At 40.1% G+C, this 27,244-nt stretch overlaps 1 protein-coding gene across 1 annotated transcript in view; it reads right to left on the bottom strand.

Moving 5' to 3' along the window:
- The window catches only part of VAT1L (vesicle amine transport 1 like), a 55,490-nt gene that overhangs the window by 26,912 nt on the left and 1,334 nt on the right, over positions 1-27,244 (bottom strand). Inside the window, exons 2-7 of the mRNA XM_051806018.1 lie at positions 23,382-23,511; positions 19,424-19,639; positions 8,757-8,899; positions 5,720-5,823; positions 4,844-4,899; positions 2,955-3,149 (exon numbers count right to left, since the gene is read on the bottom strand). Of these exons, the coding sequence (XP_051661978.1) occupies positions 2,955-3,149; positions 4,844-4,899; positions 5,720-5,823; positions 8,757-8,899; positions 19,424-19,639; positions 23,382-23,511 (844 nt within the window). The remainder of the gene's footprint in view (positions 1-2,954; positions 3,150-4,843; positions 4,900-5,719; positions 5,824-8,756; positions 8,900-19,423; positions 19,640-23,381; positions 23,512-27,244) is intronic.

Consider the following 27,244-nt stretch of genomic DNA (forward strand, 5'->3'; position numbering starts at 1 on the left):
GTACTAATCTGAAGAAATACACTTATTCTCTGAAGAAAACTGAGTCACTTCTAAGTTTCTCTCTTGGGTCAATTGGTAAATTCATTTAAGCAGCCTGTACTGAAGAGGCAGGGCAATCCTTATCCTAAAACAAAGGCCAGTGAAAATAGGAAGCCTTCCACGGACTTCATGGCCTTTGGATGCAGCCCTAAAGCAGAGAAATAAGGACACCAGGAGGGATTATATCCTAGTTAGAATGATCTTGTGGACACTCAGGCAAACTTTCATGGTTCAACAGGAACAGTATCAAGCTAAGTCCATCTAATAATTTCTGAACACTGCTGTCTTTAATATTATTTGACAATCAACAAGACATCACATAACATAGACTATGTGACAGAAAAATGGGAATCCAGTAACTTTCTCTAAATCCTGTGTTACTGTGACTTGAAACACTTTAAAATGGAAAATCTCACTGTAATTACAATATTCTCTAATCAGTATGTTCTTTTAAATTCAAACTGTCTGCTCCTGCAGAAAGTATTAAGAAATAAATCCTGTTCAAGGAACGATACTCAGCTTTTAGAACAAAGAAATACTTCTTTTACACAGTTCATGGAGACCTATTAAAACACTAAGCCTTTCTCTGGCTGTTCTCACAAGCACTAGAATATAAAGCCCTCAATTTTGGGGTTATCATGCAAAGAAGCAGTCCTGTACCAACCAGCCCTGAGCAGCAAAGGGGAACACCAGCACAGATATAACTCATTGTCTCCTAAGACTGCAAAGATGCTTTTCAGCTCTGACACATGAATGGCAACTGAAAAGATCAGTACTTGTACTTTAATACAGCTTTGAAAGGAAACCAGGTGTCTTCCATGTTGGCTTTAGAGAGTCTGCATTAATTTGTGAATTAATTTGCACAATGGAATACACGAAAACAAATGCAGATGCAGAGTGAATAAAGCCAGCTGAAGGGTATGCTGGGGATGTGCCTCTTATACAGAGATCAAAACTGCCATGTGATAATATATTCAGGTATTTAACATAAAACATTTGGAAAGGTGTCCCACGGTTGAGGCTCCTCTGTGAATTTTCCTTGAAATATTTTTATTTTGAATGTCTCTTACTGGATTCAAGCTCATTTCATGGCAGATTTTCTAGATAGAGGACAAATGGATTCTCCCATAAGCCTCTGGAGAAAGTAATATTCTTCCACAGAAAACTATTCAATCCTCCATTTTTAAATGCCATGTAGGCAGTCCACCTTTCTGACACTCTCGAGCTAAACATTCATCCTCAATGCTCTCTTGGGTCGGGAAGTTTCCTCAGGAAACCTCAAAGGTAACAACTGGTCATACACTGGTTTAGTGACAATCAATCGAATATCAGACTCTGAAGGGGGGAGATGTTAGAGCTATGGAGTTAAAAATAAAAACCTCCCAAAATGGAACAAATATACACACCAACCTTTCTTCAGTTTGGTTGCATTTAGTCCTCGGCTATGACACATTTTCTGTGTATCATATTAACTTAAGAGTCAGCCCTAAGTTATTTTTATACCTGCAAAAATATCCCCCAAATGATAATGCCCTGAATGAGTAATATTTCAGCAACACTTTGCAACTGAATAAGCAGCTCTTGCACTACTGTATCCCTGAAGATACCAGCCAGACATTTCCTTTGTGAATTACCAGACAGCTCATGGGAAGCGAGCAGGCGTGACAAATGAGCTGGAGTTTTCTAGACTGTGCTTTACAACAGACATATTTACACATTTCACAACCTACTGGTAGGGACGGTGCATCCTACTGCCAAATGTTAGATGAAACGTTATCAAACAGAAGTCTCCCAACAAATTCCCATCATGTTCACTACTCAGATCAGCCTGCCATGTGTAATTTTTCATGGTTATGTCCTCAATCAGGATTTTTAAGCTATTGTTACTTTTTTAATTACCCTTTTTTAACTCACCAGTACATGAAAAGTACGTATTTTACACGAACAAAGAAATTACAGAGTGCCTGTCTACAGACTTGTGCCACTTAAATTTTTAAATGACTCCATAAGCTTATTTAATAATTAAATTTAAAAATACCCCGCATCAAAAACATAAATCTCACAGAATTGTTGCAGCACCTTCTGAACAACAAAATACAACGGATACAGACACAATCAGCAGAGCTATTGCAGATTATGCATCTTAAGTGATGTGTCAGGTTCAGAGCACTTCACAAACACATAAACCACAAATATTAATCTGGTGGTGGTATATAACTATGGGTTTTTTTTCATATGATAATGTCTGTTCACACCTCCAAAAGTACTTCTGCCTCTTTATCAGCATCTTAAATATAAAGGTCTAGGAAACAGTGCTTTGGACAGGAGGTTTATAATTTGTCCAGGCTGTGAGCACAATAGTTTCTTTACGTGTCTTTAAGGAGAGTTGAGCAATTAGAAGGAAAGAAAACAAACAAAAAAAATATCCACAGTCGACAATTTTAACTTACTTTAAAAGTGAGTTATGATTTGATTGTCTTTGATACACTTCCAATAACCTCCTGAAAGCCTAGAAGCTTCCAAGGTTTTCTAGCACAACCATGGCACCGAAACTAAAGCTTATGTATTAAAAGCTACTCTGAGGAAAAGATCTAAGTTGTTTTCAATTTTAATGTATGCATTTCACTCTGCACTTGTTAGTCACACGTTTCATGCACCTAGGAAACAAAAAAGGTTTTCTAAGACTGAAAAAACACATTTATTATCAGTATTTTCAATAGATATATTTAGTGGAGAAATGTGTGGATAACTCTGGATCCTGGAGTTTCTGAATAGCAGGGGGCTCTGGAGACAACTTAAGCACAATAAAAAGCTGCATACATTAATAACTACAGAACATGTTTAAAATTGATTTTACACTTAAAAGTACATATTTTTCAGAAGTTTCAAAATGGGGAAAGAAATTTTGCTCCTACCTCTTCCAAAGCCCATAATGAATCAACCACAGGCTTGATCTTCTTATTGTTGTATAGATTTAGCAGTTTGTCCATCACACCCTTGATCAGGCCACTTCGATTCTGTTTGAAAAGTAGATTCAACAGGGAAAATCCAGCAATGACTTTGTTCTCCTCATACAGCTTGATAGGATTTACTTTCTCAACCTGCCACCACTGGAAACCAATAAACAACAGCATGGTTAGAAAAACATTTTTCACAGGAAAGTTCACAAGAAAACTGTCTGGGCAGGTGTGATAAACGACTCAACTGTCAGATCTAGAGCAACGGACGAGAGAAACAGCAAAAATTTGAATTAAGGATGAGGCAAAAAAAGTATGCAGCTGACTGACATGCAGAAATAAAACACAAATTTGTGTTTCCTGAGGCCAGGGTGTCAGAAGGATGGTGAAGAGATTTGGGGTTAGGATGTGAGTCAATAAGTAACGAGTTTGGACCTCTCTTCTTACTTTTGCTATCCTTTGTTATCTCAAGACAGCCACTCAAGCTCTCCAAACATTCACAGGCAACTCTTGACTATTACTCTTCTCTCAAAACCAAGGGAACCAGACTGCTTATCAGCTCCCAGTTACTTTACACCCATTATTATGTTTGTGATACTTGAGCAAACCTCATAATATCTAATGAAAGGATTTTATCTCATTTAGCCCAAGAGCATCATTGAGACTGAGATGCCACTTACTTGCAAATTTTATTTGAATGGGTAAATTTTTAATTATAATTTTCATACAATTTTGATGAGTTAATTTTGCAGCACAATTACATAAAGAAACTAGTTATACTTTCATACATTTTATATGCTTTCTAAATTAATTCAATTTCTTCATATTTATTCAGTCAATAAATACCAGTACTATCTGAAAACCATTTCAGTCGAAATTTATTTAATAGGGCCAACCTACCCTTCAAATTATATGCCTCTGGATATCCTGACATTAACAGTAAAAAGGCTGCATAGCAAAGATAATCTTTAGTTCATAAACACATGACAATAATAAGGATTGTCCCACTATAACCAATAAGGATGCAAAGAACAGCTCCTTGCTACAGTCTCTGAATTATCTTGTTTTCAACTACACAGGGACTTTTGAAGCCAATTCCTCCTGGGAAGGAGTTGTTGCTGGAAGCTGTAAGTGAGCTCTTGGCAGAGAGATCATATGACAGATCTTCAGACAAGACTTTCCCTCTGTTTTTCTTGTATAAAGGAATCACTTTCACTCCTGGATAACTTATTTCTCGTCAGCAGTTTGTTTGATATATTTGTCCCCTTTTTGATCTCTAGGATTTCTGTGCAGATTTTTGTAGTTAGCTGAAGAAAAAAAAATTAACATTTGAACTTTGAATTTCCCAGCATCGTCAATTAGGAAACAAATGCCACACCATCATCTCTTTGATGTCACTTGAAATGAACATAGAGAACAGAAAAATGCATTTTTGTAATGAAACAAACTCCTGAAAAGCTGGAAATGACTGGACACAGGCCCTATCTTGAGACATATTTCCTTTAATTCACTGCACTGTCGTGAGAGTGTCTTCAGATACAAGCAATCTGCAGGGTACAGTTATTCATATCCATGGAAATTCTATTCTGCCATAAGTAAATAAATAATGCAGCCTAAACTTAGCTGTATAACAGATCTATATCTGATAACTAACAATTTCAATAGGCACACAGATCCAATTGCTGTCTAGCTGTCCTGTCAAATGTAAACACGGCACAAAAACACCCTCTTTAGCAACATCAGGAATAACAACTCAGTAGAGATAAATGAATATTCTAAAGATGAAAATGCTACAGCAAAGACTGAAGTTGGAGAACAGAGCAGAATCACAGCACTGGGACACTTACTGATTTTGCAAAACTGAAGAAGCTTTTTGTCTCCCCAGTAACCATATTAGATGAACCTGTAAAAGAGGAGTACATTCACGCACAGCTTATTACATGCTAAAAGCAAACCATTTTATTATATGTAAAATAATTTCCATGACTCATATTTAGGGGGAAAAATGCCCAGGTTTAAAAGGGATTAGTAGAAATCCATATACTTTGGGAATAATTAAGAGGTCAAGGTGACTGAGCCCTACAAGTTTATAGGAATTTCAAGATGACACTGACAATCTCCCAAGTCTCCCAAGGGCAGGGACAATGCTGTCCCCTCCAGCAGCAGCTGGGCCAGCTTTACCCACACATAACAGGGCAGCCTGGCAGAACTGGCAGGGAAAATGTGTCTACTCCATCTGTGGGACAGTCCAGAAGCAGGAATGAAAATCTGAACAGAAGCCTGGGCTTGGATTCCTCAAAGTCGTGTCAGATAAAACCAACAGTATTCTCCCTGAAATTGCCCTTCAGCCTCCCCTCCCACAAAAACTCCACTGCAGTTTCCTTGGCCACACAAGGTGCGTGGAATGAGAGATCCAAACTTTCTCCCACACTTCTCCTGTATCACCCAATGATGTTTTAACAAGCTGAAACCTTACGTTCAGTTTCACTTTTGGATTTACATTTTTTAAATTTTTTTTTTAAAGACTTTCTTTGCATTACCTGTTGTTTCTCAATAATTTAGTCCATGCTCAGCTTCACTAAAATCCTTGCATGGAAATGGTTAAATTGAGAAAGCATAACATGTCAGTCACCAGTTCTGGAAGGAGTGGCACGGATGATTCCAAGCTTTGCAAAGCTTTAGTTATGAAACACGTCCTGTATTCAGGACATATTTCCACTCACCATATAAAATGTAAGTCCCAAGTGGTTTGAGAAGACTGAGGCCTTTCCCAGTATTTTCTCCACAAAGACAGTCCAAAACAATATCTACTCCATCTGTTGAGATTCTAAAGAGCAAGGAAAAAAAAAATCTTACTTTGCAATAAGATCCACAGGGCTGGTCAGCCAGCATGACACAGGCTGATTGTTAATGTAACACCAACATTGTCCAGGTACTTTAGAAAGAACTCTGAGGATGAGACTTTGACTACATGAAAACTTTACTCTCATCAAAAGACATTTCCAACTCATTCAGTGGTGGAATGCAGGTTTGCCAGGCTAGGCAACCTCTTAGGGTTAGAAGAGTGGGAAACCATCTTGTTCCTCCCTTTTGAGGGCTTTCAGTAAAGTTATGTTATCAAAAAACAGGTGATAGAGTTCTTTTTTTTTGAGTGAATGAAAATGTCACAAAATGTTACTTGTTTTTGGTCAATGAATATTATAGAGAAAAGGTATATTTTTCTTATACACCTATTCTGGTATTTTTCTGAATTCGTAAGGAAATGGATTTTCTTATCCCAGTTCTCAGACAAACTGACTTGTAAAGTTATTTAGAGAGCCTTGTATTTCAGACTTTATATCAATTAGATGTCAGCAAAGAGTTAAATCAAAGAGAAGTCACCAAGAGCTAGAAATCCTCAGGTCATATGAAAGAAAGTAGAAAATATTTATACTGTTTCAATAAACAGCATACTTATTACTTTCCAACAGTGTTGTGAATGCAATGTCAATATGATGCTAAAGAACTAAAAAAAAAAATGCCCAAATTTCCTGATTTAGGGGAAAGAGGTAAAGCTTTATGGCTTGTAATGCATCTGTTTCCTCACAAAACAAAGGTGAGACTCAGACATCCACTGGTTACAAAGACCACTATAACTGAGCAACTTCACACCTTGGCACTGCTGCCACATGTGGGGCAATAAATTGTTCCTGTTCAGGCCAATGGATGAGCCCTTGCTGGAAAGGAATAAAAACTTTACAATCAAACAGCTTTTGGTGGTTTCCCCAGTTGAACCGATTTCTCATGTCTTAGAAACAGTTTCACATTCACATCATCTCTGATGGGTCTTTTTGTTTGTTCATTTGTTCACCTGCTTGGAGTTCTAGGGGTTGGGTTTTGGTTTGGTTGCTTTTTGTTTTGTTTTGGGGGGTTGTTGTTGTTGTTTTGTTTTTTTTTTTAACTTTTCTCCCTCGCGAAAGCCTTTCCCTGGAACACGTTGGTCACCTGCAATAAAGCAGGTTCTTACCACTATCTTTTCTCTGCCACAGGTCCACCCTTTTCTGCTCACACACTTTTAAGAAAGGAACACCTTAGCAGAGCACAGTACACAGCTAATATCCATCAGGGCAAACAACTACACCACTCCCTCACTGCCTCTGCTAAAGGACAATTTGTTGTAACAGCTATCACAGAACTACCACTGTACTTTCATTAAAAATATTTTCATTTTCACTTTGAAATGTATTTTCACTTGAAAATGCACAGATCTGAGCAACAAACCAGAGTAGTGGCAGATTCTACAGGGTACCACTTCTGTCTTGCAATCAGGACTATTTACTGTGTTAATATTATACAGCTCTATACCAGGAAAGAAGCACCAACTGGCTTGCTGCTTTTATGTTTTGCCTTTTGTAGCCACTGGTTCCCTGCCTCATTGGCCTATTGCAAGGTGAAAAGGTATGTGAAAATGCAAGATCACCAAAAGGGATTTTAACAGACTTAACAGAGCAGAATTCCACCCACCCCTTGGTAGCCAGGTCTTTTGATTTCAGCAGCTGTGATCTGTTACACAGCCAGGGGTGGTGGCAGGGAACTGTCCCAGAAAGAACTACCCTGCTGAAGGGCAGAAGCAGCCCCAGGTTGGTTACCTGCAACCAAAGTCATCAGAACCTAAGGGGACTTTATTCACTTCCTAAGCACCAATTTCTGTCATATCTGCTCCCCCACCACATACCCAGATCAAATCTTGTGCTGCCCCAGCCAAGAGACAGGACTGAGGTTGGTGCTGAGCTCTGATTAATGTTTGCAAGTGTTCTCTCTTGGTTGTTTCTCAGGTGGGGATTCATCTCACTGCAGCAATTCTCCAGGGGCACCAAAACACTCAGGTTATGTGTACTTCCCCAAGAGAAAGGTTATCAAAAGGCTGAAAACCATGCTACAGTTATTCTGAGCTCTAAGGAAACGGTAGAAGTATCATCTGCTCAACAAATACTAATCTTTTTTTTTTTGGTGAAAATTCCCATATGGAAAATTTTTTCTTCAATATAAAATGTCCTTTGTGATGGATAATTTCAAATGTTCTCTTCAGCCCTGGGGAGTGCTCCAGAAACAGCAGCAGGACACCCTGATTTCTCCTGCAACATCAGCCTGGGTTGCCCACAGCTCAGACAGAAGTTCTGCCACCTGCATCAACATCAATATCTAAAAACAGCCAGACAAATAGGAAAACAAAGTATTTGAAAGCACATAAACAGAAACACACATGATGGCTTCAAAAGGCAACAGGATGATTTTAATCTGAATGCAAACAAACAAAATCTAAGGATCTGAAACTAAAGCAGACATCATGTGCTCCAGTATCAATCCCTGGCAGAGGATAAAAACCCAGGCAGATAGAAACACACCAGAGAACTCCAAAACCTGGATACCTTACAAATCCACTGAAAACATCTTATTTGGTGCATTGCAGTGAGCAAGTACAGATGCAAATCAAGGCAAAGTACATCCTGTTGTTAAGACGTTTAGTATTTTTCACATAATTTACTTTGCTCACAACAGATGTCCAAGTAGAAACATGGACTAAAAAAGCTTATGTTGCTTATAAAGAAATAGGGAGATGCTTGCTATCTTGTCTCTAGTGGGCAGATGGAATATCTGGAATAAACTACACCTCCCAAACTCACAAATGTAATTCTTTCCCATAAACAGGATCAGCCTGGTGCCTTTAATAGTATTTTGCCAGATACTATACAGACCTTACTCAGGAAAATACAAGATTACCTTTTTACTTCTTGAACATAGTCTGCATTTCTGTCAAACAGGTGAGTTACCGAGTTTTTGATTGCTTCATGTTTGAAAGATGAAGCTGTTCCAAAAACAGTAACATTGGGAATGGTTGAACAGAGCTGAGCAACAGCTTGACCCTGCAAACACATTATTATGTTAGTTCACTGACATGGAAACTGGTTGACAGACTTTGCAGCTGCCAATTCACTCATGACACAGCAAAATCCAAGACCAAACATGTGCAAGGACTTCCCAAACTAGTTTCTTTCCAATGAAATGCAGTTCAGCCACAGGAAAGAGACACGTAAATCACAAAGATACTCTGAAGACAAAACAACTGCAGGGATAAAAGTAATTTAATGTATCAAAAAATGTATTGGAAAATAGTTTTCTTATGGTTTCAGGAGGAGAGAGCAAGCTGCTATAAGAAATGCTGCACAGTAAAAACCATTTGGGTTACCTCTTGTTAATAATTATTACTGATTATTCAAAATGCAGGAATAGCCTCGAGTCCCACCAACTGGTCTGCTTAGGCCAGTGCCCCTGCCTGAAAACTGGTCACCAGCAAAGGGGCTGAAATGGCCTAGAGCACATCCAGGAAAATCATTCTCCTGGTCTGGGCAGGAACCTGCTGGGGTCCATCAGATGCTACGTCAGCATTTATGTGGGACTTGGGGCATTGGAGAATTTGTGCAGTCAAACATCTGTACTTCCAGTTTGCAGCTTTGGGCCCTGCATTTTAACCTCTAATGTCACGAGGCTGAGAGAAGAAGGGAAGGAAGCACTGCCTAACAGCTGAACCACCTGGATTTGAAAAACAGATCCCAACAGGTCATCTTTATACAGCCCCAGGTTTTGTTTTACTGTTAACACACTAACAACAGGAAGACAGGCTTTTGGTAGCCACATCCTATCTCTTCTTGTAACCCCATTATTCCACTGGAGCTTGCACGGTTACATGGATATGCCCAGAAGGAAAAAAAAAAATGGCACTGTCATTCTAAAAACAATGTCTGATGGAATTAATCACATTATGACTTATATTTACAGTCAAAAGACTGTAATTTGCAAACTGTATGCATGACTAGTAAAATCACCCACGGATAAACACATTTCTGTTCACTCAAAGCAGAAACACTGATTATTATTTGTACATACCAGTAATTAGACTTGGGTTTTATTTACTGTAGAATAATTAGCTAACCCTGCACACCCTGGGGGCCTTGGCATCTTCACACATACTGCTGAATGTAACTGCTAGTGACAATCCTCCAAGCTGAACATCACAAGAGAGGACAGCATTATTTATATGTGGTGGCATCCAGGAGTTCCAGACTGGTTTCCTACTGGATTAGTCAGTAAACACATACACAGCAGGGCACAGTCCAAGTGATCCTTCAGACAGGTACCAACAGACACAGGGAAGAGAGCAAGAGAAGGGATCCATTCTCTTCCCTATTTTATAGATGAGGAATGGAATACCACAGCAGACTTGTCCAACAGCTCAGAGAAACTCAAAGCAGGACCGAGGTAGGAGTGTTGATTCCTGGCATAGTAATCCAACACCAAACTAAAACGCCCTTTTCTTTTTAAAATCATCCACTGTTATCCTGGTTTGCAATCCTCAATCTCTTAAAAATCATAGGAAAATCCATTCCTAAGGGGCCTCATCTCACAACATGTTCTGTCTTTGGGGAGCAGAAAATGTTTCACTCTTTTCATACTTCATTTCTCTATTACTTACCATGTCATTCTAAATCCCTCCCAGATTTTAGCCTCCACAAATAATGTAACATAAAATTACAAGAAAAAAAATAAATTTGGATTTTGTATATGTCCTTCTCTTGGTCATTTTCACTAGCAATCCTCTTTTCCCACTTTCTGTGTCTCCCAGAAACCCATCACCCACAGTGATTTAGATAAATCAGTATTTTATAATGCATGCTAGTTGAATGAAATTCTGACATTATTGATCTATTCTCTAATTAGTTTTCTGCGTTTTCAATCCATCTTGGGAAGAGGAGGAATAATGAATACATCCTGAATCAAAACCACTGAATGTTTAAAAGGTCAAATATTCAAGAAGAAAGCAGGCTGATTTTTATCCTGCAGAAGACGATTAACATTTAACAAACTGACAGTCAGATGAATAGGAGAAAGGCACAAAAACCCCAGGACGTGAATAACCTATTTTCCTCCTGACTCCAACTCGTTAGTACACCTCTCCCTCCCCCCCCCCAGAGATAAGCTTATCTAAAATCCCAGATCAGAATACTTTCCAGCTTTCTGTAGATATTTGAAGTCTAAAACTGACTCATATGACCAGTACTTTTATAATTGGATGAACAACATCACTGAAGTATTTTGAGGCACTTCCATGAAACATTCTTCCACAGTTTTCTGAACACCTCAATTTGACATTGATTTGTACTTATTTTTGTGCAAAGTACTCTTAGTAGTTGTATCTCACAAACCTATGAATAAAGGCTGATATTGGACTTTTCATGCTTTCCCCACCAAAACAGGAGAACTGAACTCAACCTATGAACTCAAACACTTCCCTAATTTCTGTGGAATTCGACTAAGCTCCAAAACAGCACTGTGGCTATGCAAGTCACTCTTAAGTCTCCTTTCTAATCCCTTGAATCATGTAGCTGCCTCTGGATTAGCTGCTAGTGTTTAGAGGGTTATACATTTTAATTGCAAGCCTGTAAGCCCCAGCGTTCAGAATGTCCCCAGTTCACAAATGAAGCACAAAGGGTTTTGCTGCTGGAAGGACGAGCATCCTCTTCCCAGGGCTGCGGAGGAGCAGGAAAGGTATCCATGCTGTCCCCCTCCACACTCCCACCAGGAAGCACCCTTTGATCACAGGGGCACGCCAGCCTTGTCCTGCCTCTTGGATCCTAAAAACTGCTTTGTGGGAGACAAAGAGAAGAGAGATTTCTGTCTCCTCCCTGCCCAGAAAAAAAATCACATCACTCTGCTTCCAGCTTCTGGAGACCACAGGGATTTGGAAGAAGGAACTGTGTTATCAGAAACAGTGTATGAACTCTTAACACCTTCCAAGAAGGTGGTTAATTCCATAAGCATGATTTGAAAAATTAGAACAACATTCTTCACACATCTAATTTTTCATATACCATGCAAATTTCTACATGTAAGTACTGACTAGATTCTTGCTTCCTGAACACAGAAAAACTAGTAAGTTTTAATGGCAAAAAATAATTATCACTTGGACAATTAATTTTACCTTTAACGGAATCTAGCAGTCTTTGGGAAAATAAAATCAATCAATTACTGAAGGGATAGATATGGGTATAAAATATTCCCTAAAAGTGGAATTAATCTCCTTTAAAATATTAATATATTTTATATACTACTTATCAAAGAGTCATTATGGCTGGAAAAGACCTGTAAGACCATTGAGTCCAGCCACCAAACCCAGCACCACCACCATGGTCACCATTAAACCACGTCCTCAAGTGCCACATCCACATTTTTTGAACACTTCCAGCAATGCAGGACATCACATGGTGAATCCTCAAAGAAATTAATATCTTGGATTAAAGCATTTTTTGGAAATGAAGCACATCTCCTACTGCTGGATGTGTCTCTCTAGCTTCACAGTCTGTTCAGTGGATTCCTTTTCAAGGTATCTGGTCAATCTATAAGATCAGTATGTTGAACCTCATCTACACATATATTATTTCTATAAATTATTATAAATTGATATCCTAACAGTAGTTTCAGACCCTCTAAACCCCCCCCTGAGATTTCTTTCTATTCCATTGCATTAAAACTCAACTCTGAACCTGAAGGAGTGGAAACTTCTCATACCAAGATAATCACATAAAAGAATGGAAAAGTAGATTTCTAGGAAGCAAAAATTAAATAGGCTGTGCATTTAAACAATTTCTAAGTTAAAAAAAAGGCATTGATATTTAAAAGTCAATATAGAAAGCATGAACAGAAGAAAACTTACTAACTTCCAACTTACTAATCTAATTAGTTTATTAGCACTAATGTAATGCTGGATAAATATAAATAAGGTGTACAGTTTAGCAGATTTCCAAAAGGGTCTGACCTAATGCCACCAGCCAGACCTCAGTCTGACGTGCAAGCTGCACACTGAATTACAGCAGGTATAGGGCAGAATACTTTCAAGAAAGCATCTGTTTTGCTATTATGAAAACTGAGGTCAGATTTATAGCAAGAAAGAATAAACCATGTAAAAGACACCACCCTGCAAAACTACATCTATTAGAAGCAACAGCATCAGTAAAAAATTACCATTCCTGTGATATATTTTTGCAGTCCAAAGGTGCTACAGCGTTTTTAAAAATAGCATTCAGACTTAATCTTGCACGAGAAACTTGTCTGGAACTGAACGTGAGGAGAATCCCTGTTTCCAAAATGCTTTGATTCCACACAACCATACCCGAAGGTGAAGTACACAAACACAGCAAGCAAACTGCAAGAGAAAACACCCACTAATCTCCTGGCATCAAGGAAAACTTTTCTCCGGTGTTGGGTGAAGTCTCATACACAGCACTTCATCTCCTGAAGGTGTCATTTTCCCAATTACAGCAAAGGAAATGGGAAACCAAACACTGGGGTGAACACTGCAGAGTGGACAAACTGAAATGTGATTCTTGGACGAGCCTAAGGCAGTATCTGACACACTCAGTGCACCACAGCAAGTTTTAGAGTAGAAGGATGGGAAGAGTCACCACTAAATCATGCCCTGTTCTACCCTTTAAAATATTTTCTGCAACAATTAGCAGGGTGTGCTTTCCTACCCCTTTGTAGACTCGTGCAGCTGAGGTGAATCAAAAACTCAGGGCTGAATCGGAATGTGGCATAAACCCTCTGCAGTTCAGTGGAGCTACGACACCACATCCCAGCCCAGACTAGCCCAGAGGACACACTCTCTCCTTGGGAGGGCAGAACAGCCAAGGAAGAGTTAAGCACTGTCTGTGACCTGACTCAGCAGGTGACTCGGGGAAAGGACACGTCCTCTGGGGAGTGCAGGGCTGCGAGAGGAAAAAAGAAAGGCCTTCAAAGACTGCAGCTTGCTTTGGTCAGGGAAATTGCTTTTTGTGTATGGCTCACTGGGCTTTTGTGTTTGATTAACAGATTATGCTCTGAGGCAGTGTCTGGAAATAGCCTCAGCCCTGGCACTGGGGCTCTCCTGCGCTGCTGAGGGAGCACATCCCCTGCTTTGGAGGCATCCAGCAGCACAGGGCAGCTCAGCTCAGCCTCCTCACACCCTGTCTGGCTTTAAGTGAGAGAGCTTGGTACTTCAAGCAGCCTAGACTTGGTTAAACACAGCTCTGTGTGAGCTGATTTATTCCCTTCCTTGGCTGCCGGAGATGAACCAAGAGGAAAGCACTTTATCAAATGCAGAATGGCTACGAGCTGCTAATATGAAAAATAGCAAGTGCAGTCCTGGGAGGTATCAGGTAAAGGTGTCAGCAAAGTGGGCTGTACTAATGCTGTTGCACAGAGTGCTGGCCAGGACCACCACAGGAGCAGAGTAAATCCTAATTATTCACATTCAAGGAGTTCTGACTCGAACACAAGAGTGCTATTTAATGTGCTGCTACCTGCTAAGTGCCGACAGAGCAGCCTACCCATACAATGTTTAGAAGGATCAGGAATGCTGTGAGATCTATTTTAAAAGGCTCTGGTTTTCATACCAGTTTAGTGCTGCTTTTTGCTGCCAACCAGCTCAGAGCCAGGAAACACATCTGCCTGGAGCAGTGGCTGCAGGATGACCCAGGAAACAGACATCCAGCCTTACAAAAAAGGGGTATGAGCAAACAAACCTGCTTTTGGCCTGAAAAATACAGGCTCTGCAGGAGAGATTTGATTGTGAGCTTGCTGTAGCCACAAAAACATACACATCCTATCCAAAAGATCAGAAAGAAGTGCCCCAAGAGGGAACAGTAGCTAATTTTAATTCATTGACAATACCAGCAGAAGAAGAAACATACATTAACTGGTCACAAATACAGTCTGGAAATTGAAAAAGTTTTCTCACCAAGCGAGGTATTTTTTCAAGAAGAAATTTAATCATTCTCTTGAAAGGGTTCCTTTCTGCTGTCTGTGATAGCAGGTGACTAGATTTACTAAGAAACGCCAGATCATTGTCAGATAAAATATCACCACTTCAGTGCTTCAGTTTGGAACACATCCTCAAATATTTGCAATTTGTGCAGGGGAGACACAATAAAAAAAGAGGGTTCCTGCCAAGCAGTAACCAATCCTGCCAGGATGGCCTAAATCTGTTGCCAAGTCAGATCTACCCTTCAAATTCAAACATGAGAACTGCATCTGTAACTTACTCTGCTTGCACTTCCTCTGCTGCTGAGCCTGAAAGGGAAGGTCAGATCACAGCTTCAGGATGGCAATCAATGCTCCTGCGTGAAAGGCAGCTTATTTTTAGCATCTGCAAGATCAAAATGCTAAAGAATTGGCTAACAATTCTGCCTTGCTGAGGGGCCAAGTGATGAAACTGAAGTGTTTACAAAAACTTGGTAAATAACCAAGACTTTGTGCTCCAAATATCCAGAACAGGAAGTACATAGAGACAAACAAATAAGCAAATGGACATAATGGCTCTCTCTCACAAATCTAAACCTCTGAAAGCATTAATTTTACAGGTAGATATCACAAAGACTGGATTTATTAAAGCTCGAAGGGAAAAGCCTAAGAGTTTTTTCCCTTCTTTTTTTTTTTAATAGAATCCTGTATTTATACTAATTCAGATAATCCAGGATACAGTTTACAAGTTTACATTAATAATTTTAAGAGCAACTTTATAATCTCATAGAAGCCTGTGCTGTGACTTGCACTGAATGCATTGAAAGTCTTCATTTTAAAGAACTAATTGTTTCATGCAGCAGGCCAGTCCCAGCAGGGTGCACACTACTGCCCAGTTTTCTCAGGGTATTTGCTTCAGTCACCACTTTGCTTCACTTGAAATAAAGATGTGGGAGCATAATTGGGAAAGGAGCTACTCCACCACTGTCTTACAGTCATTTCAAACATTAATTACAGCACTTTACAGTTAAGATGGACCAATACATGTCCTACAGTAAGTCATATGTTCTTGCAAACTCATTATTCTGAGAACTGATCTTTATATACCAAGTTTAGTTAGCTGCTTTCTCCCTTTTTCAGCAACCAGTTCAGAAGGACACTCAGACACTTTTGCAGCTTTCAGCATTTAAAAATCTATTTGTATTAAGCAATTATATTTTTTGTTAATTACCAAACTGGCCTGCTACTCCATATAACAGTTGAAGCAGAAGCCCTAAGTATCTTGCCAAGCAGAGGGCTGAAAGGGAGTGTGTGACAACCTTGTTAGATCTTGGTCAGCAGCAGCTTGAGCAATGGTAACAGAATGATTTGTAAGGTATTCATCTCTTCTCAAAGCCTCAGTGAATCATGGAAGCAACTGTAAGTTTGTACTGTGCTGTCCAAGAAGGATATTTCTTCATCCTACTTCACTGCTCAGGTTGAGAGCTGAGTCAGTCTCCCTTAACTGCCCCATCTCACGGGGTAAAACTAGCCAGGAAAACCAAAGCAGCCCTTTTCCAAACAATCAAAATCAACAAGCCAGCCCTAGGAAAACCAAATGGAATGTTTCCTTTCAACCCCCACTTCTGAGCACTGCAGCAGGTCTTCCTGTTCTAAGGGAAGGCTACAACACAGCAACAGTGCCAGGGCTTGAGTGTCCACTTCTCTCCTGGTTGGGGGAGACAAGGTGCTTCCCTACAACAGCCACGTCTCATTCCATGACCAGGGAAGGTGGCATGATGCCCTGACCTTTCTGCTGAGTGGGTGGCAGAGAGGGTACTCATTTGGGCCAGGGAACAGGATTCAAATCTGTAACACAGAGACAGGTATGTGACACTTTTTTCAAGACAAGTTATCTCGGCACATTTCCTTTTTCTCTACATCATCTTCTGATGTCCCCTGGAACTTCTGGAATAAATAAGCTGACTTATCTAAAGGATCCTGTCAGACATTAAAGGATACTGTTCCCTACTAATCACACTCCAGGCACAGATGGGAAGACAATTGCTATAGTTACCTCACTACCAAAAATATCTATAAACAAAATAAGGCCACATAAATAAACTGAGATAATACAAAAGAGTAAAAGGTCCTAGAGAATTTTCACTGACTCGATTTACTGAAAAAGCTGCAGGATCCTCCTAAAGGGGACTGGGGAGCCATAACAAAGAACCTCAGAAACATTTTAGAAGCAACAAGTTCTTTTTCATAAACTGCCTGAAGCAGCTAAAATAATGATCTTGCATAATGAGAAAGGAACAATTAGAAACTTCTAGTCCCACAGGCAGCCTATTGTCTCATTAAAGTGTTGCGGAATTTCTCTGACATTTAGAAACAAACTGGACAGATTTCCCACTTGCAGAAAGTGGGAAAGGGCCTTCTATCTATTAAAGCAACAGCACAAAAAATACCTTTTCCTATAGCAATTTCAGTACCAGTTTTCTGTTCATTGACAAAGAGCTTTGCGAGAATGATTTGTTGGATTGAGGTTGTTAAATTTTTCAAAGGATTAAGAGACAGATTATTAGAGTAAGACAGATCCCTCTGAAATCTTCATGTCTGTTTAGCCAAAAGAAAAAAATTCCATGTACCTCCAGAGTGATTTTTTACCTGTAAAGCAATAGGAAAATTTCTTACCAATTCTAGCTGTACGTGCTCCACAGAACAAGGGGCTGGGTGAGGCACTCTCCCCTGGGACAGCAGTCACCATCCTGGCTTGCAGGTCAGCCAGCCCTGTCTCCCTCTCACATACACTCCCCCTGGATCCTACACAGCCCTTGACTGGGCAGCTTGGCTGTTCTTCCTGCATGTCTGGTCTTTCCCTTGGAAACTCTGCTTTATTTAACTACTTAGCAAGTGATGGATCTGATTTCTTGTTGTTCTCCTGGCAGCCAAGCAGGACCCATCCTTCCTTCAGCTTCTCTCAGAGAAGGTTCTGAGCAGCCACAGCAGAGGACCAGCCAAAAAAGCTGCTCATTGAGTATCTGGGATAAGAGAGGAAGCCAGTAGCTCCCTCCAGGAACAGCCCAGCACAGAGGTTGGGCACTAGTGCAGAAGACTATGTAAGCACAGAGCATTAACAGTCCTTCAGGAAGAGAAGGAAGAAATAACAGAGGTGAGTGAGGTCAGAGAGAGAAAGAAACAAAAGAAATTTAGCAAGGATGCTTTATCTTAAAAAGGAGTAGGAGTTCATTTTCTCCAGATACACACAGTATGTGCAGGGATTGCTTTGGGGCTAATTCTGTGTGCTCAGCCTGGGTCTGTGTAGCACCAGTTGGGCAAGTGGCCTTAGAGCTACAGCTGAGCCTTCAATTCCTGCAGAATATTCCCCTAAATGTGTGGCCTCATGTTGCTTTAACAGTCCCGAATTCCACACGAAGGGATTTAATATTAAAGAACAATAGTCAGCCCTAACACTCGGGGTTGTGCTGTGCCAAAGCATAATACGATTATAAATTCCATTCATTTACAGGAGTATTCCAATAGGACCATTTACTGCCAGAAGGATTACTGTTAGCTAAAAATACTTTGTACAGGGAACTCATGAATTTATTCCTTTGATTACAACCTTCATTTATATGAGAACCTGAAAGAAGGTCTAAGGGCACAGAATTAGGGAGAAAGTGTCTGGGGCTGCCCACCAGGCCTCAGTAGACAACAGAATATTAATTTAGCATAAATAAGGCATAACAGGAACACAGAAGAGGTACTCTGATTTGAAAGACTGCTCTCTGCTAATGTTCTCAGGTTGTAAAATCTGTCTTATGAAAAAGGACTTCATCGTTTCAAATGTAAACAAACTCCCGCCAGTATCTTAATATTCTGCACAAACTTAAACATTTTCCAAAGTAGAGAGATTTTCCTAAAAGATAGTTCAAGGAACTGGTTACACACAAATTGCTGACTATTTCATTGTGTGCCCTGGTATTCCCCCAAATTCATCCTGGTGTCGCTTTGCCTGTGCCACACAATGCCTCCTTTGGAATGATCCAAACTATGACACGCAGCAGCCACCACTCCAGACTCCAGTTCAGCATCTGTACCTTTTCCTCAGGGTTCACATGAGAACTTTTCACTGATTTCAATCCCTCTACAACAATGGGGAAAAAAAGTCTTCATAGAGAAAGCATCACACACGACTGCACATGGTATGTGCAGGAGTATTCCAAGAGGGACATTTACTATAAGGAGGATTATGATTACCTACAAATACCTTGTGCAGGGAGCTAATTTATTCCTGTCATTACAGACTTTATTTACATAGAAGTACAAGTGTGTAAGTTCAGCAGTGCAACATTTGAGACAACATTTGCTCCTCGATTGCTGACAACCAATTAGGGTTTTTTTTCGGCGAGGTTTTTAAGTCACAACATTTTTATTTCATCAGGAGCTCCTGCCAACCATTCACATCAGCATTTTGATGGGAAAACAGATGCAGTTCCTCCCACTGGAATCTCTCACACATAGGGAAGTCTGATATCAAATCAACAGCAGGTTCTGGCTCATTTCAGAAATCGAGGTGGATCAAACTGCTTCAGTTACTTGGTGACAGGAAAGTAAGAAAAGTTCCAACTTACCACCCCACCTCCTGCTGAGTGAACCAGCACAGACATGCCTTCCCTCAGGTTAGCAACCTCAAAGAGCATCATGTAGGCAGTTACAAAGTTCATGGGAAATGCAGCAGCTTCAGAAAAACTCATGTCATCTGGGATCTTGTAAACAAATTCTACTGGGGTACAGACTACTTCAGCCCAGGCATTGTAGTTTACAAAAGCCATGACTCTGTCTCCAATCTACAAATGAAGAAGAAAACAACGTTGACGATACGATTGAGACTGTAGAGAGAAACTTGTTAAGACCTTCTACATTTCTGTTCAAGCTGTGGGTCACTCACAGGCTGACTATGAAGAAAATGGTCCTCCACATCTTTGGCAAAGTAGCAGTTAAGATGCTCAGCTTTGGGCTTTTACCAATTTTTTAATTTAGCAAAAATAACCAGATCATCTTTTGCTAGCAGAGCTCCTAAATTACAAATGTAAACAATGAAACCAGCATTCTTACTAACTTGCTCAAAGACAGAAACAAGGGGGAAAGGTTATAATTATATTGATGAGATGCATGGAATAAAGAAAATTATACCTAAGATAATTTTCACTTTGTTTTCTCAGTCCTCACACTAATTTAGAGCTACTTTCCTCTCGGTGGATTGAGCAGGGGAGGCCTTGTACTCTGGTAGATGGAGCACATGAAAGGGTTCAGAAAGCACTCAGAAAATAACACCATCCGTATCCATTCTCTATTTTTATTATCTTATTAACTGATTCTACCAATACATACCCATGATTGTCATTTCTACAGCCATGTATCAGAGCACAATTTGATCCCGCAACATCAAATAAGCCACCTTAAACATCAAAAATATACCTCTGGATTTTAAGGCACTATGAAATCTACAAAGTGAATTGGACAGGATTTAAAGGAGCAGTGAAATGTTATCTTTGAATGCAACATTTCTCTACCCAGTTTCTTTGAAAAATACATGGTAGTGTGGAGAAATAAAGATTTTCTGTAAATATTAGATATAGTTGGTTGCTCCTCAGAGCTTTCAGAGGTCCAGGTACATCAGGTTCATATGTTTGTCTATGGCCTTCATTGCAGCTTCAGGTTTTTAAAACAGAGATACTGACTCCCCACAGGTGGACAAGAATAACAACAAGGCAACAGGAGCTCTGAGGCTTCTGCAGGGGTACAACCTTAAAGCAGAAATTGAGCTGCTGGGGCTACGAGGGAGAGCCACAGTGAGCAAACGTTTGTCCAGTGTATATTAAAACCTTCACAGGCACAGTTCTCACAAATACTCCATAATGGCTTGTCACCAGCAGCCCCTACACACCTCTTTCCTTGCCTTAGCCCCTTTGCCTTTCTAGATTACACCAACAAAACCAGCATCCTTAACCATGAAAGGAGCTCTTCAATGGAGCCACAGTATAACTCAGGAATAGCAAACTTCAGGCCTTTATGTTTTAACTAAAACTAACAGCAACTGTCCCTCTAAAATAACTTTGCTTACCTGCCTTATACTCTTACATTCTGCTAATACCTCTAATACTTTATAAACACTACAGGTGTGTAATAAAGCACAATACTTTTGCCTTCAGGCAAATGTTTACAGCACAAGCACATTTTGGTCTCCCAAGTACTTGTCATCACTTTGGCTTTGGGATATCTCAGGTTTGCTAAAAGCTAAGATGCTGCTGGCAGCTCTGAAGGGTTTATCTCTTTTAGAATGAGAATGCTGAAACAGAACTGTCACTCCAATTTCACTGAGATGCCCCCTCCTTTTGAAAAACATTCAAATTAACAATGCCTCAAGTGGTAACCACTCTGTGGTTCCCTCCTGCACTTAGAGAAGTGTCTAAAATAGAAAGGCTGCTGGGGCTAATTAGTGCAGATGTTAACGTGCCCTGTATCCTTGCCATAAACCATAAATGATTACCAAAAAGAATGCAGAGAAGTCCCTCTTGGTGATTCCCAAGGGATTTCTTAGTAACAACACACACCACATTTTACCACAAATGCTATACAGAGCCCAGTCATCACGTCAGATTAGACCTCAGTTCCTGAGAATCATCCCCCCAACTGGAGAGAAATCAGGCCTGATACAGCAGAGATGATTAGAAACCACCTTTCTCTTTTCTCTTTAAATGGGAGAAGGAATAGGCATTAATTACACCATTATTCCACAAAAAAGACAGTAACTGGATGGCAATATCTCAGGTAGCACAGGCTAAGGGTCTGTAAGACATTTTTACCGGGTGCAAAATGTCCACGACTTTAAACAGGACTTGAACTAGAGTAGATCTACAAAGGGAAAGAAGGCTAGAAGATATAGGATGCAATCTTTGTCATTCCTGCCATTGCTCTGGACAGAGGTAACAACATATGCCAAGGGGACACCAAGCATCTAGTGTGCTCCCATTCTGTGCAAGAATTCCATAAAGAAACCAACAGAACGTTCTTGCATCTTCCTCATGGCATGTTCTCCTGCTGATGGATTCACACCTACACACAGGAGTGGCTCTGAGTCTTGACCCTTCTTCTGGATCACTCAAACACTACCATGGCTATGCAGATCACATGCAGAAAATAAAATACCATGGCTTGTTTCAATTACAGGGAGTACACCAGTGCACAGACATGTTCCACAGTCAGAACAAAGATGTAATTTTAAAAAAAGACACAATATATTCAGTCAGGTGCCACGTTATTCAAACAAGCACCATATGCTGTAACCTCATGATGCCCTTTAAAAATATCAAGAACTTCTAAAATGAGAATGTTGATCTAGAGCAGAGACTTTCTATACTCCTCTCATAAAATATTCTGTGATATGGAGCATAACTATAAAACACAGATACTAGAGTGGAACTACTGAGGCAGGAGTGTTTTTCAAACAACAAAATTATTGTTCAGTTATTGCTTGTAGTAAAATACATTGAAAGACTATGACTTGTTTCAAGGCAGAGATGGGGCAGGAGTGGAACAGAGAGAAATGTCCTAAGAAGACCATCACTGAGACACTACTTGGAACTAACTTGGCCATTATATTCATTCAACTGAGAAATTTTACAGCTTTTCTAGAAGAGCAAAATGTTATCTTTAAATGAAAATATCTGTATTTATTTTTACCTTCTTAAGATGTAATAAGAATTCAGAAAATGTGATTACTTGATGACATGACTGACTCCACAAATACCTAAGATAGGACTGACATGTATTAACTCAGGTTTTATTTCCAAAATTTTCTACCTACTCAGGAAATAAAGTGCAAGATTGAAGAGAATACACATGTTTACTATCAATAAAAGAACAGAAGGTAGGACAAAATGCTGTTTATATGTTATAGGAGATACAAAAGAGTCCATAAACAGTTATGAAAGCTTTATGATATACATTAACTATTTCTCATTTATCACATTCTGTTAGGTAAAATGGATCCCTTTCCTGAGCAGTCAGAACAAGTCCTATACCCAGAATCAGGGTCCAAATTTAATCTGCATCTCCTGAATGCACACAATTGTAAGAAGCAATGCTTATTGTAGATGGGGCTCTTGCTAATTCAAGATCAAAAGCTGGAACTAGAATCAGCAGCACCTTGGCTTTGAGGAAAAAAACAGTGATGACAGCAAATACAGCCAAGAAAAGAAACTTAACAAGGTAATTTAATTGCTTTCACTTTAGTAGAAGACATCAGTTATGCTTTCCAGTTCCTGTTTAGCCATCAGGATACACACATGGCAAAAGTGACTTTTCAGGAGGGATTTTAAAGAGATGACAGTGGCAGCTTCAGAAACTAATTCCAGAGGTCATTCTCATGCTTGGGAAGCAGCAAGGAAAAACTGACCTTTCAAACCTCAGCAGCGTGGTGAAGGCTCCTGTCACTGGCACAGCAGAAGGGACGAGGGACAACAGAGTGAACTGGTGATTATTTATATGAGACTTATATATCCCACTATGGAAATAAAAAAATATTACCTCGAATCCTTTCACACTGTCTCCAAGAGCTTCTACGATTCCAGAACATTCAAACCCAGGAACAAGTGGCGTCTTGGGAGGGTTGTCGATGTTCCCCTGTCGCACCATCAGATCAATGAAGTTCAAACCACTGTAAGACACAGGAAAAATAAAATCAAGACTATTGCCACAGATGAAAGTAGAGGAGGAAAACCTGAGCTAAGGGATGGGAAAACCAGGAAACTTTGGGGCAGCATTAAAAAGCTCTGCAGGGACCCAGCAGACATTCCTACTCCCTGTACTCTGTGCCTCGGGCAGAGGGTGCACGTGCCAGGCAACCACATCTGCCATCAGCCCCAAGCTTACCAGACTGTTTAGGAGTCACACAGGGCACTTAAAAACTCAATACAGGGAAACATTATAATTTCTATGAATGCATTACTAGCTGGCAAGTAAACTCAGGTCAATTTAAGAATAAAATCCCAAACCTCACCATTTATAGATATCTTGGGCTAAGAAGCTACATGATGTAACGGTCCTAACTTTTGATGTGACCCCAGGAATGCATCTTGTATTTGTTCCAGGCAGGAGTCCAAACTTTTACATGAACTTATTAAGTAGCAGATAGCAAATAGCCTCTTGTTTTAAAACTGTTCCTTCCTGGATCACGTTTGAGCAGTTCTGCAAAAGTTATTTAGGTCTTTGAAGTCCTCAGGGTTGCTGCTCAGAAAAAATATACAGGTCTTCCCCTGTAGTTTCAGTTTTGCAAAAATCTTAAAGCACCTTTGATTTGTTTTTTGTATGCTATACAATTTTATTAAGGAAAATTTTGTGGTTTTCTAGGCAGCCACAAAAAAAGGCACCACTTATCTACTATGTGCGTATACTGATTACTGGCCTTAATGCCATAGTTAAAACTCTAAAACTGCTAACTAGTTAGAATACATCTCAGCATTAATCCACTACACCAAAACACAGCCCTGTATTTGTTGTTAGCCAAACACACAGCCAGTCCTACTCACACATATGACCCCAGCAACTGCGTGGACACGTAACGTTACTGACGTGCACAAGGATTTATTAGATGGAGCCTTAGTCAGACACTAATCAAGACACAAACAGATTGAACAGACCCATCCAATTAAAAGACAGAGCAGACACACAGCCTAAGCACAAAGACAACACAGCATTCATGGGATGTAGGTCACTGGGGAGAGGGAGGGAAATCCCACCAAATGTAAGCATTCATAATTGTGGTGGAGGGTTTAAGAGCAACCTGAACTCATAACTTTCAACATGCTCATACACCAAGTTTATAATATCAAGCTTATAATATCAATCAGACCACCTCCTTACATTGCTGCTGTAATGTTGATAATGAAAGAGAAATTCCATTCCAAATAGCAAAATGCATGTAAGGAAGTCATCATCTGGGGGAGAGGACCAAAAACAGACAAAAAAACCCCCAAAACACACCACAAACCCAGAATCCCCACAGCACTGATGGTGGCAATCACTGTCTGTGCACGTTAACTTCAGGCCTTTTGAATAAGTGCAAAAAGGGCACAGTTTCTTGCAGTTGTGTTTTTGATCCTAAATCAAGAGCTGGATGCAAACGAAGATAGGGGAGGATACTAATTACCACAGGGCTCTGCAAGAACCTTTCTGTGACAGAGTAGGGATGTCTCTCTGAACTGTACAAGACTGGATTACCTGTGCACTGCTGGAGGCAAACTTTATCAAACACAGAACTATCCCTGAGTCTGACTTTTCTAAGTCTACCTTAACACCAGTTTTGAGAATCTTGAATACTACTTTTTACATTTGTGGTTTAGCTTTGCTGCATTTTTATTTCCTTTTTTTTTTTAAGTGTAGGAAGTCCTGTGGGAAGCAACAATCAACTTGTTTCTCCTTGCTCTGTCCCACACACTTGAGTATGCCCGACACCTTCTACTGCAAAATCCCAAGTTATGCAGGCCACCCCTCACACTTTGGTTTGGAGAGGTGCTGCTTTTGATCTGTCTTTCTTATTTCACTGTAAAGCTCCACTGAAATGAAATGCCAACAATCATTAAAAAAAAAAAAAAAAAAAAGGAAAGGTTTAAAATTATCAGATCTCATGCTTTTTATCCAGGAACACCCATACCATATGATCAAGACACTGATAAAGTGTCCACTAGTCTGTTACACTCAGGATTCCTTTTAACTGCTGCAGTTTTTGTAAAGTGCTGTTACCTCATAGTTAGAGAGTCAGAGGGTCACTTCTGCCTCATTCCTCATGACGCACATGTACAGTGGCACAAGGAAGAAATAGTTATAAGAGAGAAAAGAAAAACACAGGGAGGTAATTACAGGGCACCATTCCTTATTCACACCCCCATCTGATCTACTGCTTTGGTTTGTCTCATCGTTTAAACAATATGTATACTAATGTTCTGCTGCCTGCAAATTACAGTACAAACAAATACAGCAATTTCAACTGCTTCATCATTATCAATCAAAAATTGTTTCAGGAAACATACAAAGCTGTGACTCAGCTTGGACATCAATGGTTGTTCCATTTCTTAGTCACTGAACGAGGCTAACACATGACTCATCTCAGCTGACACATTTTCAACTGGATCATTGATATTCCAGACCTTCAAAGGAATTATTCATCTGGCTTAGTGCTAATAGCAACATATCCTCCATTTCTAGTACCATACTACAAAATGTGTACATACGACCTAAGTGGTTTTCATTCCCAGGGAATTCAGAGACCACACAAAACTTTCACTTTTTACTGGTATATACTATTTATTGTGCAAGGTGCACATTATTCTTAAAATAAAGATTATTTTTCTCCATCAATCTGTCAAGAAAAATAGTAATCATCTACAATGATGGTCAGCTGCCAAGCTGATACAACTGAAAGCATGATTTGTACCACGTATTGATGACCGGAGCAGCCCATTTTCGGTGTGCTCAGCACTGCATCCATCAACATGTGCACGCTGCCCTGGGCAAAGCCAACAGCTCTCTCACTCCGTCTCCCAGACTACAGCCCAAGTCCATCATCATCCCGATCAATCTCCTGCATTTACAGGCTTGGGTCAAGAAGATTGGCAAATTGATTTTGCTTTGCTTGGAAGCACACTTTGGTGACCAGGTCACATTTCAAGCCCCGTGGTCGACTCCAGTCAGGAATGACAAGCAGATGCCATGCAGCCTTCAGGCTCCCTCTGGCTCGAAGGGAAGCTTCCCAAACACACGTGGCATTGTGCAACCTGGCAGTTAACTAAGGAGCACTGATGTCAAACAGCACGTGTGCAACTCACACAGCTCACTACTGACACTGCAACCCTGGAGAGCAACGGCAGCTGTAGCAGAGCCGAATATTTCTGTTTTACAGCCAAGTGTTCTTGTGCAGGTAATTTGCTATTTGTGATACACACATAGATACTGCTCTGATGAAAGCGGAATTCATACAGGCACTGGAGAGTGCTGTAAACCCCTCAGGTATTTAAAGGGATATGTCCAAGTACTCAGAACATTTTTAAGTTTTGCATGTTAACTTCTGTTAAACCAGTGGCTGAGAAAAAAAACAGATCACTCAGCAAACAAGACAGACTGTTCTCAAATGGAATTACAGCCCTGCTTCATAGCAAAATGAGCTTCCCAGCAGCTACTATGCTACCATTCTTACATTCACTTAGCACAGAATTTCTTGCTTTTCCCCATGTGACCAGTGGAGAGAAAAAAAAGAGTGCAAAAAAATCTCAACTCTTTATTTATTGGTCCTTATTCAGATTGATGGATATCACAATAAGCAACACCTTGGCATGGAGAATACTCACACAGGTCACAAATCTTATGATCCCCTCAAGTACACGATGAAAAACCCA

This window comes from Manacus candei, unplaced genomic scaffold, assembly GCF_025592945.1.
Source record: "Manacus candei isolate 608988 ecotype Guabito, Panama unplaced genomic scaffold, ASM2559294v1 h1tg000065l, whole genome shotgun sequence".
NCBI lineage: Eukaryota > Metazoa > Chordata > Aves > Passeriformes > Pipridae > Manacus > Manacus candei.